Source organism: Cyprinodon tularosa, unplaced genomic scaffold, assembly GCF_016077235.1.
Source record: "Cyprinodon tularosa strain WSP-4 unplaced genomic scaffold, ASM1607723v1 ctg557, whole genome shotgun sequence".
NCBI lineage: Eukaryota > Metazoa > Chordata > Actinopteri > Cyprinodontiformes > Cyprinodontidae > Cyprinodon > Cyprinodon tularosa.
Window position 1 is genome coordinate 72538 of NW_024039293.1, and position 15857 is coordinate 88394.

The 15857-nt window shown below is 41.8% G+C and overlaps 1 protein-coding gene across 1 annotated transcript in view; it reads left to right on the top strand.

The window, feature by feature from the left end:
- The window catches only part of cfap61 (cilia and flagella associated protein 61), a 41365-nt gene that overhangs the window by 2570 nt on the left and 22938 nt on the right, over positions 1-15857 (top strand). The window contains exons 3-13 of the mRNA XM_038305352.1: positions 890-966; positions 1046-1113; positions 1624-1741; positions 7275-7383; positions 8090-8239; positions 8325-8404; positions 11598-11637; positions 13442-13578; positions 14486-14612; positions 15322-15399; positions 15474-15680. Of these exons, the coding sequence (XP_038161280.1) occupies positions 890-966; positions 1046-1113; positions 1624-1741; positions 7275-7383; positions 8090-8239; positions 8325-8404; positions 11598-11637; positions 13442-13578; positions 14486-14612; positions 15322-15399; positions 15474-15680 (1191 nt within the window). The remainder of the gene's footprint in view (positions 1-889; positions 967-1045; positions 1114-1623; positions 1742-7274; positions 7384-8089; positions 8240-8324; positions 8405-11597; positions 11638-13441; positions 13579-14485; positions 14613-15321; positions 15400-15473; positions 15681-15857) is intronic.

A 15857-nucleotide genomic window follows, 5' to 3' on the forward strand; every position in this document is an offset into this window, starting at 1 on the left:
TCTGTTAGTTCAATCTCTAACGTTCTGCTCTCTCTGCTTTTTCTCATAGTAGCTTCATCTGGTCTGTTCCTGTTTGGCTGTGACTCCATCCTGGAGAGAAATATCAGCTGTGCTGCTGCCATCAACACCTTTGTTTCTAGATGTTGGAGCTTGGCCTGTTTTCCAGTGTAGTCCTGTTTCTCTGACTGTGACTAACTGGATGTGCTCTCTTCATCCTCTGACATGGGAGCTGGCTCGGAGCTCGTCTGCCTGGCTGTGTGTTTCCTGGACGGGGCCGCCTGTGGAGCTGGTTGCCTTTTGTATCTATGCTTCTTTTTCTATGTCTGCTTCTGTCTCCTTGAACCCCAGTGGGCCTCAGCAGATGGCCGCTCACACTGAGCCTGGTTCTGCTGGAGGTTTCTTCCTGTTCAAAGGGAGTTTTTCCTCTCCACTGTCGCTACAAGCATGCTTAGTGTGAGGGATTGCTGAAGAGTCAATGAGTCGATGCAATCAGCTGGTTTTCCTTAGATAGAAAACTTTGAATCAATCTGACTGGATGATCTGGTGAACTGGAAAGTGACCTGAGATGACATGATGTGAATTGGAGCTATAGAAATAAACTGAATAGAAATGAAATTCTGGGATCACTGATTCTCAGGTTGAAACTTCTCATCTTTATGCTATGAAAAGGTTTCATACATTGATTTTCATGCAGGAACAATGTTTGATCCGGCCTGACCCAACAGGCAGGAAATATTGGAAATGTTTTCTTTTAAAAAAGGCGGAAAACTCCTGAAACTCTGGAAGCTTGAGCCTGGAGACGTCTGGAATGTTGACCTGAGAAACATCTAGGAAGCAGATTCCTCATAATGTTCTGACTGAAGAGCCTGCTCCTGTTTCATCCCTTCAGGCTGTGAACTCCCTCTTCCTGCGTCTGTTTGTGTCTGAGTTCGGCGCGGCTGCAGCCAGCATGGAGGAGATATTAAGGTCTGATGAACGGCTGGAAGATCAAACCCAGACTGTGGATCTAAAAGGTTAACAGGTCCATCCTGATTCATTTCTACAGGACCGTCTTCAGAAACACAGAGGAGCTCGAACACATCCTCCTGCTCTGCCCAGGCAGCTGTTCTTTAGGTGAGCGGCGCCTCCTTCTACTGATGGTCGTTGATCAAACTCTGCTTTACGACATCTGTGTGCAGGGGGGGGATTTACCATTAAGCCATACTAGGCAGTGGCCTAAGGCCCCAAGTTCCTGGGGGCCCCCATAAAACTCTGTTTAAATGTATGGTTAATACAACTATTCCTTATCTGTGCACATTAATTATGTTTTTGATAAAATCCTTTTCCTAAAATGCCATCAGAACGCTGATAATATTAAGTGCGTCTCAGCCCCCCCCCCCTTCAGTGTCCTCCATATTGGATCAGTCCATTTGCTGCACATGTTCAGAAAGGTCCAAACAGACAGCAGCAAACCATTTGAAAACAAACGATATAAAGAGCAGTGTTGCCAACTTAGCGCTTTAGTCTTTTCTATGTATTTTCTTCTCAGTTCAGAGGGCCCCCATGCCTGTCTTTGCCTAGGGCCCCAGATTTCCTAAATCCGCCCCTGTCTGTGTGTGTGTGTGTGTGTGTGTGTGTGTGCAGAACGGGTCCTGGAGAAGTTTGCGCCGCTGCAGCGTGTGAGCTACCCCGGGCCTCCGTGTTCAGGTTTTATCTGCAGCAGAGAGGATCACTGTCAGCGGCTGCATGTACGCAGAGCCAGGTGAGCGCGGCACAGAACCACAACCTTAATCAAGCATGACTCATTTCCTATGCAGGGCGGTTCGGACGCTTTTCCCTTCATTTCCAGGTCTGGATAAACACAAACGTGTTTCCTGAATATCTTCCGCCGCTGGTTTATTAAGGATCATTTTGTGAATTTAAACACAGTTAATTAGAATTTCACCAAAATGTGATTAAATGTATTAAAAAGGGATTATAATCCTTGAATTTGCTCTCACTGAATAATATTTACAGTACCGGCACTTGGTATCAGGTCAGGGCTCCTTTTGAAAGATTCACTGTGGTTCTGCTGCAGCATTCATTAAACCCGGCTTGTTTTGATAGCGGCCTTCAGGTCATCTGCAGCATTGCTTCTGGTTTTACCAAGGCTGCATTCATTGCTTGAGTTTCTTTTTCTGAATAGGTTTTCCTTCCACTCATTTTTCCCTTGCTCTGTCCATGAACAGTCCGTCTGAACATTCCCACTGGCGGAAAACCTGTTTAAACCCGGGAACAGTGGCAGTGGGAACAGCTCACTGACCCGTGTCTACCCGGGTCAGACGAATGCATCATACGGACGTCATCACACCGCGCCAGTGTCTTCTGATCTAACAAGATGAAATAAGTCTGTTTCCATTTGATAAACATGGAGCAGCTCTGGTGAGAGAGATTCAGACAGATAATAGAGCGAAACAATGACTACGTCCTGGCTTCCTTCCATGTTGCTCTGCATTGTTTACTTTCCTGATTTCCTGACCACATAAATTAGCGGGTTAACCTGGCTCTGGTGTTCCCACAGCACGCCAATAAGAGCTAAGGGGATTTTAACTCGGGTTGTTTGCCGAGTCATTTCACCCAGAAGACAAGCGTCATTGAGCTGTTCCCAGCTAACCTGACTCCGCCAGATGGATTTGCTCCGCATATCCATCTGGAAACCTTCCATTGAAGTAATTTTGGGAAGGGGCGAAAATACTAGTTAGCTGATTGGCCTATGTTGGTGATAGACGGGCCAAATAAACCAATCAGATCAACGAAGCATATGACGTACTAACAGAGTGACGACGAAAACACAGCCACAAGCCAGGCTACTCATGCCAAAACCAGTCGGGAGAAGAGCAAAAACATCTTTTCCTCTGAGAAAAGCCTCCAGAGCAGTGTTTTGCTCTTCTTTCAGTGAAGAAATACTCTGTAATTCCGATAAAACTTGCTCGATAGCCACGCTAACGCTAGATTCATCGGCTGAAGCCGCCATGTTCTTTAGACTGAACTGTCGCGCTTCTCGTTGCGTCACACCTCAACCCGCCTCAAAGCCAACGCTGATTGGACGTTCGTTTGGTGAACGGCTCCACACTTTCTTCAACGGAGAGTCTCCAGACTGATTAGCGAGTGAAACCTTGAAAGTTCGCGAGATCAGGATGGTCTCACGAGGCTAGTTCCCAGTTCCACTAAAAGCCCGTTGTTCTCGGGTTTAAACAGGTTCTTTGGCAAAAGGGAAAGAGGTAAATCAAATCTGATTTAATCTGATTGTCTCACCAGCTAAACAATAAAGCACAATTTTTACGCACTGGCTTCCTTCCATGTTGCTCTCCATTGTTTACTTTCCTGATTTCTGTCGCATTGCTGACATCATCAACTCTAACGCAGCGTGATGATGTCACTAGCGAGCAGCGATGGGGGAACAGAGGCCACGCAGCTGCCAGCGAGGGGTTAGGAGCCAGATGCCGATTGTTAGCTGGTTGACCCATGTTTGAAGAGCGCGCGTTAACCCGCCATTTTCAGTGGGAAAGAGACTTATGAAGTCCTCTACATCACAGGTTCCCAAACATTTCAGTCTGGGACGCAAAAAATAAAGATGCAGCAAACTGAAGAGCAGAATTAGTTCTCTATATATTCAGTAATGCAGATAATATATATTTTTGTTAAAATACTTTTAGTTTTGAATGATATATTATTATTCAAATTTTAAAAATTAATTGTTTTTTATTTATTCGACATTAAATAATTTAATTCTGCATTCCTCAATTAAGCGTTATGCATGAATAATTGAATGTTAGATCTGCATATTTTATGATACCTTTATGTATTTCATGAACTATTTAGACCCTGAAAATCCTCTTGGGACCCCCACTTAGTGTCTCATGTCCCCCCAGCGGGTCCTGACCCCCCAGTTTGAGAACTCAATGATTTTGCAGAGCAGAACATTTAAGATCAAAATCATGTTTCTTTCTCTCTCATCATTTTTATAACATCTGAATGTTATTTAGTTTGCTATAAATTAACAATCAAGTCAAATGAGCAAAGATAAATCACAATTAAAAGTATATTATTAATGGATCAATAGATGAGCAGAACCAAACGTATCTGAATTCAATCCTGAAAGAATCAGGTTTCAGCTTCAGCGATGGAGGAAACTAGCTGATAGTGAAACCATGTGTTCAGAAGGTTTCCTTCTGGGTGTTCCTGACCCTGGAGGGAAGAAGTGTGACCGGGGGGTGGGGGGGGGGGGCAGCCTGCAGGAACAAAGCAGCTGACAGCAGCTTTATCTCATCTGGTTTCACACCTGCAGCCTTTTATCTGCCGCTGCTTTCACTGCCGGGATGAGCTGCTGTTCTCCTGCACATAGAGCTAGATCTACGGAGTCAGAAAGGGGTCAAAATGTTGGTAAACTAATAAATCTGAGTAGAAACTGAAAAAATATAAGTTCATATTGAATGTCAAATTTTTACCTTATAATCTGAGAAACTAAAAAAGCATATATAAAATAATAAGAATTAAATCTAAATTCTTCTCCTCAGCATGAAAAACTCATAACTTTGTTTAGTATCTTAATAACACTTGGTCTCTTTTTAGTTCGTTTCTTTATTGTAGTTTTAGATGTAAAATTTTTAGTCAAATCCCTCTCTTTAGTTTTCTATTTCTTTCCAAATTCATTTTTTCGTTTTAGGATTTTTTAAATTTTTTTTTTTACACTTTAAAATCAGTTGTTTTCACCCTTGCATTTTGACCCCAATCTGACGGGAGGGGGCGGGGAAACATGATTGACAGCTTGCAGCAGCGCTGCAGCGATGCGCCGTTCCATGTTGCAACATGGATGCAACATGGAACGGGACATTTGATCACTGCTGCACTTAAGGAAATAGACATTTTCAGTTTACTGCTAGGCTGCAGCTCATTTACGTTCTGAAAGCTGTAAGAAAACAAAATTTCGTTTTTTTTAAACCCATGTGCATAAAAAACGATATTAGAAGTTGTCTAATGTCTAAGTCTGGGGTCAAAATCTGAAGGTGAAAAAAAAAAAAATAATTTAAAAAAATCCGGAAACTGAAAAAGCAATTTGAAACAAAAAAAAAAACAAAAACAAAAAAAAAAGAATGAAATGGATTTGAATCTGAAAATATAAAATCTAAAACTGCAATAAACAACAGAAATTTAAAAAAAAAAGTGTAATTAGAATACTAAACTGAATTTAGATTCAATTCTTATTATTTTAAGTTTTTTTTTTAGTTTCTCCCATTATAAGGTAAAAACTTGACTTTAAATATCAACTACTATTTTTTTCAGTTTCAACTAAGATTCTCAAGTTAACAAACATTTTGACCCGTTTCTGACTCCATATAGAGCCAACAGGTGGGATGTTTGTGAGCTAAAACTCTGTCGTAGCTTCAACCGCAGCTGTAACACCAACGAAAGGCAAAGAAAATGTTTTGGAAATGGAAATGAAAAAAGTGCAATCCAGAAATAAAACTTAGAAAAATGTCTCTATAAAACAGATTTCTGTTTTTTACACTGTTATACAAATGGCCTTTTCAATTCGCATTTTCTACAGATCGCTGTTGACCCCTGGGGGGGCGGGCTTTACTCTGGGGTGGGGGACCAAGGCAGGTTTCTATTGGTCTGCTGGATGTTAGTGAAGCCTCTGTTATTGGTCAGAACCAGTGTTTGGATTGGGCTGAAAAAAAACTGAAAAATTTGAAACAGAAAATTAAAAATCTAAAAGCTGTAAAATATGTAACATAAATAAACTTTGAAAAAAGAACATTTAAAGAAAAAAAAGCTCCAGTAAAGTTACTTTCAAAACCTTTAATTAAGAAGTCATTCAAAGTTTCCTCTTGCAGCACGCTTTCTTGGAAATAAAAACGGAACAGAATTTACTCCATACCATCAAAACTTGAAGGAAAGAGGAACAAATGTTTGTAACCAGTAGAGGGAGCTGTTTGACAGGATTACTCTCTACCACTGATATCTATTTATTGCTGATTGCCTGTTGGTAGAGCGGGGTTGAAGTGAAGCCACCAGCCGCCATGTTGGTACTCCCTAGTTAGACCGGTCACAATGTAAACAAACCGTGTGCAACGATGATGTTCTCATTTTCAGGGGGACTTAAGACTTTTAAAATAAAGATAAATTCATCACTTTGACACCGACTGGCTGTTTAATAGCATCAGTAGATGCTATTAAACAGCTTATAATAAAAAACTTATAATAAAAAAATCAGCCCATCACATTGAAAACTCAATATGAAGTCAATGAATTCTATAAATCATGTAATATAACATATTATACAAATCCATCACAATAAATGTAATGTGTTAATGGGGCAGAATAATACAGATGAGCCAAAAGTGCTATATTGATGATGTACATGTATTTATTACATTGTTATGGTAATTGCATATTACAAATGATTTTAACTTTTTACATCCAGACTGAATTAAATGCACATGTCTGTTAATTCTCTAGTATTTTCCTATTCGCAGATTGTACATGCATGATGCCATATACTTTTATACTGGGTCTGTGCATTAGCCTTTTAATCTGACAGATTTACAATAGAGCTAAATTAATGAACCCATTTAATAACTCCACAGAGCCTCAGTTTCTACACTAGAAAAATCACATTAATTGGTCAAATAACAGAAAACATCAAGTTCTTTTTTAGCTTTTTGTTCTTAGTTACAACAAAAATCTGATAATTGGAAAAAAATATACATGCAAGAATGTATCCACTGACTGGAATTACCTGTAGATCTTCCTGCAGCCAGAAACTGCTGGTTTTTGCAGCCAAATGCTGCACAGATAGGGAGTGGGGAGTACCAATATGGCGGCCGGTGACTTCACTTTTTTCAGGCAATCCAGTGAATAATTAGAGATCAGTGACTGACGCTCCAGCACAGCAGAGGGCGTTTCCTGACTGACCTCTGATGACCTTTGACCTTTATATTAATGTTAGGCCATCAGCTGCAGGCGGGCGCTCACAAACAGGAAGTGAGAAATAAAACAAGCGGCAGGCAGTGATCGCAGAGGAGGTAACCTTCCTCTGATGCTCCTCCTGGACAGAGGCAGCCGTTGCTGAGCAAGCTCTGCACTGGTGGCACTGCAGTCCTGTAGAGACAACCTGATGTCTGAGCCTCTCCGCTGAAGTTCCTCCAGCCGGTCCAGATGGACTCGTTAGACGCTTCACCGTATTTTTTACGGACCTGAAACCGGGTCAGAAAAGTGAAGCTGTAACTGTGCTGTGTGTCTCTGTGCTACAGGGCTGCGGATTATGATGACATCATGCTGATGGTCAGACGGCAGGAGACGGAGCTGCCGGCACTGATGGACTTGATACAGAACCAGAACTGCCATGCTACTCTTCTGGAGGTCCGTTCCTCTCTTTCTATGTGATCTCTGTAGAAATGTAAGAACAGCAGCGGTTCCCTCAGGACCGGACCGGACAGAACCGCCTTCCCGGCAGACGCTCTGACTGACAGCAGCAGATGGCGGACTGACGCTCGGCCAACGCACGCTCCCAATGAACATATGGAGTCCAGACAGGAGAAGCATTTCTGGGCTCCTCCAGCGACTCTGCTCAGAACCGCAGGGGCAGCACCGTCCCTGGTGGTTTGGACCGCTCCTCGGCGCTCCACTTAGAACCTGTCATTTCTGAAGCAGGTTAGAGGTTCAGAAAGAATCACACAGCAGAATCGAATCTGTTGATTCGGTTCATTCCTTTAGAGACAGCATGAAAAGTCAGCTGAGTACAAAACATAGAGAAGAAAAGGGACAAGAAGAGAGGGACACAACCTAGAACAGATAATGGATGTCTATTCTATTAACATTTTTCTATCTGTAGAAAGGGTCTGTTCTATGTGTTGTCTTCTCCATTCAGAGGGGCCCCCTGCCTGTCTTTGCCTAGGGCCACAAATTTCCTTAATCCGCCCCTGCTCTCCAAGTTTCTAAACCATTAGAGACGTTCCCATGATGCCGATCAGGAACATTCAGGAACCGGCGCAGGAATGAGAACCCATTAAGAGAAAATCCTTGAAGGTGACGGGTTCTGGTTCTGGTTTTCTTTTTGTCTCCAAAGGACGAAGGACGCGTCGTGGGCTTCATCACAGTTACCTCTACGCTTCATGAGGAGCTTCTGCTGGACAACTTTGACCTCAGCCAGTTTGAAGGTTTCTACAGTGAAGAACAGCAGAGGGAAGAAGAGCAGAATCAGAACCATCAGAACCAGGTAACGTATCACAGACGCCGCTCTCAGCTGGAGCACTTCAGAACCAGGATCCATCACGTCTGCCGTCTCTCTGCAGGACCAGCAGCGTCCCACCTGCCTGGATCCCACCGGGCCAAACTGCTTCTGCATTCAGCAGTTTATAGCTGAGAGGGAATTCCAGAGCAGGTAAACACCTGTTAGATGCTAACCTCAGTTAGCATCTGACTGGGAATGCGCTGAGGAGGATGAACCTCCTCGCTGCAGAATGATCAGAGCCTCCAGGATAGGTGCTAAACCGTCCGCTAAAAGTCCAGTTGCCTCCAGTTTAGTGGTCGCCGTGACCCGGATGACTGAGAATTCAGGGTGGGATCAGGATTCCTGTTTCCTGTTCAGGGTTGGAAGGTTGGTCCAATGGATCTCCTCAGGTGAGGAATGTCGGAGCTAACCGGACCAGAACAGCAGACCTCCCAGTCCACCATGTCCTCCTCCATCAGCAGAACCAGCACCAACGCGCGTCTTAGTCTGGGTTCGGTCCTGGTCCACTCTGCCTCCCAGTGATTCTTCAGTTGACAGAGGTGCTGCTCAGTTTCCTAAAGACCCCATATTTAAAGCAGACTGAGGTCTGGACTTTGACTAGACCGTTGGGATTTATTCCCAGAAGCAGCTTTTTAACCTCACTCCTGCAGCCATTTTAGTGCCCTTTTCTCCTTCAACCAGCCAGACATTACTTACATAGACGCCTCACTGGATGCTGTCGGCAGCAAGGTCGATATGCCTAGAGGGCGGCCATCTTGGGTCAGACCACAGTTCAGACGGCTGCTGTCGGAATGAACAGGAGGCGCCTTAGATCTCATTTTAATCCCACGGAAAACGAGTCAGAGATAATATTACAATAATCTCTGACACGTCACAACCCCTTAAAAGCCCAAAAGAAATTTTAAAATTACCTTTCAGTTAGATTACACAGATTTATTCAGATTAAAACCTATTTAAACTGAATGAGATATATGCAAAGTTATATATTTTGCAAAAAAATATTAATGATAAACACAAAGTTTTATATTAATATATTGTAAGATCATTTTTTAAATCGTGTTAACTGCTAAAATTTGTTTTGGGCTTTTAAGAAGTTGTGAAATGTAAGAGATGAATTTAATATTATCTCTGACTCGTCTTTCATGTGATTAAAATGAGATCTAAGGCGCCTCCTGTTCATTCTGACAGCAGCTGTCTGAACTGTGGTCTGATCCAAGATGGCCGCCCTCTAGGCATGTCAGCCAGCTTCCAATGAGGCGTCTACGTATATAATGTCTATGAGCCAGATTGGCTCTGAGTCGTAACCTTTGACCTTTACCCCCTAACCCAGGTGGAGTTTTTTTCTTTTTTTAATTAATTTTTTATTTTATTTTATTTAACCAATGTACGTTACACCAGGTACCAGTACAGAACTGCATTCATTGCATTCAAAGAAAGTGCATAAAGCATATCTGAATACAGAGGAAGACCAAATATAAACAGAGAGGGAACAATAATAATAGTAAAAATAAAATAATAATAATAATAATAATAATAATAATAATAAAAGGGGAAACATTATATTATACATAGATTCAAGAACAGGGCTTTAAACCAGCAGATTAAATTTACTCACAAAAGAAAGAAAATTACCAGCACTTATTGTTCTTACAAATTCTAAAGATTTAACATCAGATTTTGTCTCATTTTTCCAAAGAGATAAAACTGGTTTACATGTTAAGTAACAGCATTTGTGTAAATAAAATTTAACTGATAAAATCAAAATTATGTTCAATTTTTGCAATTATACCAAATTAAGCTGCTTTTAGGGTAAAATCAGGTAATTGAATTTCTTTAGGCAAGGCAAGGCAAGGCAAATTTATTTGTATAGCACAATTCAGTACAAAGACAATGCAAAGTGCTTTACATGATTAAAATACAGGAAGATTAAACAGAATCAAAGCAAGTAGGGAAAAAAATAAAATGAAAAATGCAGAAACAAAAAAGAATATTAAAAACAGGTAGACTAAAGAAAATATGTTTTAGTTGAACTGTTTAACTAGAACAGTGGAAGGAGATCCTAAACAAATGTGTTTTTAGTCTTTAGATTGGATCCACATCAGAAAATCAAGCCAAAAGCTTTGGACTACAGAACAACCAAAGAACAGCTGTTCCAGACTTTCACTTTCAGCCTCACAGAAACAACAGTTTTCAGTGTCAAAATTTAATTTTTTTGCTTAGAAATTCGTTAGTAGGATAAAATCTGTTAATTATTTTAAATTGAATTTCCTTCATTTTTGGAGGTATGATAGGAATTTAGTTCTGATCATCTTTTTTGCTTCCACACAGAAATCTTTGAGAATATATTCTCTCTTTATGTGGTTGGAAGATGAACAATATGTCAAATAACACCTCAAAAATGTATTGTTGCATCGAGTGCTGAAAAAATGTACATCGTCTATAAGAGATTAGTTTGAGCTTTGGAGAAATATCAGAAAATATTATATCTTGTCTAATCATAGCCTGAAGAGGTAAAGGGAATGTTTTTAAGATCTGATTATATTTACTCACATTACACTGGATTTGATACTTTTTACAAAACTCCTGATGAAGTGACAGGTTATTGTCCATGAAATGAGAAACAGCCCATATTCCTTTTTTTTAACCATTCGTTCATAAATATGGATTTTTTTATGACTCAGAACGTATCTATTGTTCCAACCCAGGCGGAGTTCTTGGGTTTCTTTGGGCCTGAACCTTCAGGGAATTCCACGTTGTGGAAACCTGGCAGCTGTCCAAGAAATTGTTCCTCTCAGGAATCATGACAGACTTCTGATGGTTTGGAGTTGACCTTTGACCTTCCCAGCGCCTCACCTGAGGAGGGGAGCATCATCATGATCAGTTCTTCTGGTCTGCGGCTCCTCAAACCGAACCTCCGTATCCAGAGGAAGCAGGAATAACGTGAACAAGGTGGAGAATCTGTCGAACCTGAAAGGCCGTAGATGTTTCTCCTCTCCGTCTTCCCCGTTGGGACGCTGTGCGTCTGCGAGGCGGCGCCCTGGCAGCGATGGTGGCAGCCATCCAGAGCCCTGTCCGTCATATGCTGGGAACGCTGGGAGAGCGGTGACTGTTAGTTGGCTCCCGCTGTGCTCCTCACCTCCCAGCTGTTCCTGAATATGGCGCAGAGGCGCTTCCTGCAGAGACTGAGCACGTTATTAATGAGCGACCAGCTTAAAGTGACAGAGGGCTGGAGCTGCGCACAGATTGCTCCACCAGTTGTTCCTCCACCATCATCATCATCACTTTGGCTCCTGCCCATTTCTTCTCTAAACTTTAAATTCTTCTTCTTCTTCTCTCCTTACAGATCAGCCGACTGTTTCCCGTATTTGTTCCAGCTGTTCCCTGTAAGTTTTTTTTTAAATCTTTAGTTGGGAGAGGGCGGTGGGGGAGGGGGCCCAGCAGACATGGAGGTCAGGGTTCTTCTCTCTGACCTCCTTCCTAAGAACCTTCTGTTAGATAAAGACCAATGGAGACACTGGAACCCTTTATAGAGCAAGTTACCATTTTTGATGACCTTACAAATGGAGTGCCATTTCTTTTACTCTCAGTGTTTTTATGAATTTCTCATAGAAGCACTTTTGTTATTTTTTATTAGTATATCAAGCAAGTTGCCGTTTCTTGTAATTACATTGACATTCTTTTATGCCATCAAAATATACATATTTTTTTAACTTTACAAAGGTAATAAGGTCTTGTCCTGGATTCCAATAAAAATTGTCATGAACCGCGGACAGATGGACCCAGTATTCAAGGAGAGACAGCCAGTAGGAAAGTTCAAAAAATGTATTAAATAAAACAAACTAAAGTGGAGCTGTGGCTCGCAGGCACTGCAGGATGGGGAGCGGGGCACCGCCCAATCTCAGACACAGGTAAGTGACCACGATCATCTGACAGAAGATGATGTTCTCAGTGAGTCACTTACCTGGTTTAGCAGATCAGTCCATACCCCTTGAGAGGGGTGCAATCCAGCCGATGGGCTGACAGCTGACGCGCGAGTGTCACCAGTGCTGCAGCTCCAGAGGAGTTGCAGGAAGCCGATCCTGATCAGGGATTCAGATCAGGCAGGAACAGAACAGGTAGCAGGATCCAGGCTTCCAGGCTAAAACAGAGCTCCGGGACAGGTTCAGAGTCTGACTGGGACCAGAAGCAGGACCAGGTGGTCACGCACAGGAGCAGACAGGTATAGGTGCAGATGAGCAGGCTTAGTGGAAGAGGGTAGCCGAGACAGGACGTGGAACCGGAACTTGAAGCAGGACTTTAAACCGATCTCCTCCCTGGAGCCAGGCTTACTGGATAAAAACTGAACCTCCCCCCATATTGAGCCAAAATCCCAGAGGACTCCGCAGGGGAGGAACAGTGGATGATCAGGAGACGACACAAACACTAAAACCCTCTTTCCACTGGCTGCTAGGATCCAGGACATGAACCAAGAAATAAACTGAACAGACAGACTGACAGAAAGACAAGTAATGATCTGGCCCTGAATGCTCAGGCTGAACTGAATATAAACCAGAGGAAACAGGTGAGAGGAATAAATTATAATTGAGGCAGGGAGGGAAAACGACAGGTGAAAGGAATGACTAATTAGGGAGGAGCAAACAGGCCAGATCATGACAAAAAATTATCTTTACATTTGTGAAAATGTCTTAAAATAAGTGTATTTACCCTTAATTTGAGAAGGTAAATAAGAAAATCTCCGAGCTGAAGGAGCATTTTTATACTTAAAATGTGATTATTTGATATTGTGCTCTTGAAATAGGAGACTGCATTTTTTCCATTATTTTAAATGTAAATTTTCTTATTCCATTTGCAAAGTGTCTCACTTTCCTGCTCAGTTCAAGAAAAAAATGCACTTATTTTAAGAAAAACTGACTTACTTAGATTTCAGTTTTTCGCAGTTTACTCTATAAAGGGTTAAATGAAGAAATGAGTCAGAATGTCTCATTAAAGGAAAAAAAATGTAAGTTTCATGTTTCCAAAGTTTTTTCCAGGCAGTGAACGGAGCATTCTGCAGAACTTCCAGTTTAAGTTCCATTTAATGCTGGTTTGATTGGGATCAATAAACAGAACCTCATGCTGTCTGGATCAGGGTCAGAGAAGAAGAACCTTGATTTTTTTATGGCTCTGCTGTATATATTTTTTTTCCAGGACCTGGATTATTGTTTGATCGCCACTCCATCTGCAGGTCCAGAGTTCCCCTGGTTACAGAACTTTGCCCTGGTGCCACCGCGCCCTGGCACCTCGTTGCTCACCTGTCTCTACATCCTCCATAGGTCCAGATTCAGGTGGATTCCTTTTTCTCTCATTTCATTTCCTGTTAGGTAATCTCAGATGTTTTCTGCTCTGGATCCTCTTATATGCTTCAACACTTCTAGAGCGAGTGGAAATGAAAGACATTCCAAAAAACCTGATAACCCCTGGAACTGTAATCTGCGCTAAACAATAATCTGCTCTGTACTATAATCTGTGCTGAACTATAATCTGTTCTGAACTATAATCTGTTCTAAACTATAAACTATTCTAAATTATAATCTGTTCTGAACTATAATCTAAGCTGAACTATAATCTGTTCTAAATTATAATCTGTGTTGAACATTAATCTTTGCTGATTATAATCTGATCTAAACTATAAACTATTCTAAACTATAATCTGTGCTTTACAATAATCTGTTCCAAACAATAAACTGTTCTGAACTATAATCTAAACTGAACTATAATCTGTTCTAAATTATAATCTGTGCTAAACTGTAATCTGTGCTAAACTATAATCTGTGTTGAACTATATTCTGTTCTGAACTATAATCTGTTCTAAATTATAATCTGTGCTGAACTATAATCTGTGCTGAACTATAATCTGTTCTGAACTATAATCTGTTCTAAACTATAAACTATTCTAAATTATAATCTGTTCTGAACTATAATCTAAGCTGAACTATAATCTGTTCTAAATTATAATCTGTGCTGAACTATAATCTGTTCTAAATTATAATCTGTTCTGAACTATAATCTGTGCTGTACTATGATCTGTTCTAAACTATAAACTGTTCTAAATTATAATCTGTTCTGAACTATAATCTAAGCTGAACTATAATCTGTTCTAAATTATAATCTGTGCTGAAATATAAACTGTTCTGAGATATAATCTGTTCTGAACTATAATCTGTGCGGCTGTATCTTCCATATCTCTTGAAGGAGTGTTGATGTCAGGCGAGCTGTTCCTGCAGACCGACAGCCCGTCTACGACCTGCTAAAAACTTTGAATGTCACCGGATCAGTTCTGGAGGACCTGGACTCTTTCTTCAGGACGCGCAGTGACCCGGTTAGTCTGTACACAGTTATTCAGGCTGACTGGGTTCCTTTGACTCCTTTTGCTGTTTGGCTGCCAGCTCTTAGGCATGGCGGTGGCAACATCATGATGAGGTACAGGGAAAGGAAGCTCATCCTTAGACCAACAGCTGGACCCTATCTACCTGCTGGGTGTTTAAAACTGGACGATAATCTCAAACCAGTCCAAACTGGTTTAAATGGTTAACATTAATCTGCTGAAAGGCTCTGATCTCACCGCTGTAGAAATATGATATGATATGGCACTGATCTGTGGGTGTATGTGGGATTAAGACATGCATGTTTAACAGAACATTATATGGATCAAACAGAGAGAAATGAGATCTGCTTCCGAACCGTTCCCAATAAAGATCCGGTTTCAGTCGACATTAAACCTTCGTAAACCGGGACTCTTTAGAACTTCGAGTTTCAACATGAGAGCTTTATTTCAAACGGTTCTCTGTATCTGGACTGGAGCTCCGTGCCGATTGTCTGGGAATAATGAGGATTGGCACATGTGTCAGGGAACAGATTGCTGAGCATTCAGCTGATGTTTCTCTCTGACTTACACCCCAGCTGTCACTGTGCAGCTCCAAAAGCCATAATTACTTCTCGAACGAGGAAGCTGCTCCTTCATGTGTATTCATGGCTCATGATTGGTTCCGTGCAGATGTTCTGTTCCTTTTTGTGTTGCTGTTTGTCAGGATGGAGCTTCTCTGCAGGCCTTTGTTGCCCTGCTGGGCCGTCAGGTGGTCGGAATAATGATCCTCAGAGACGAGCAGGTAAACGTTTCTCACTGACTTTGGGTTGATGATGACGTTCTGGGGACCGACCGTCGGGAATGTTTGTCTTTAAGGATGTGGAGTACCTCCGAGCAAGCTACGACATCGATAAGCTGATCTGTTTCAGTCGCCATGGCTACGAGGAGCACGCTCACATCCGCCACTTTGTCCTGAAGCCCTGCTTCTATCACATCACCAAGCACTGGTTCAAGAAGGTTCTGCGGATGGCCCACAAGTCCTGCCTGTACCACCGGATCTACTCGCCTCTGCTCACAGAGGAGGTCAGTAAACTTGGAGCCTGATGAAGGCGACCCGACCGCAGGGGCCCGATGGGACCTTTTGTTTCTTCACAAAGGGCCTCAGAGAGCTGCAGTGAAGAATAGTAGGAGTGAGGAGGAATTTTAGAATAGAAGGAGGAAACGGAGAGAGCTGATTGGCTGATCATCATTTAATATTGA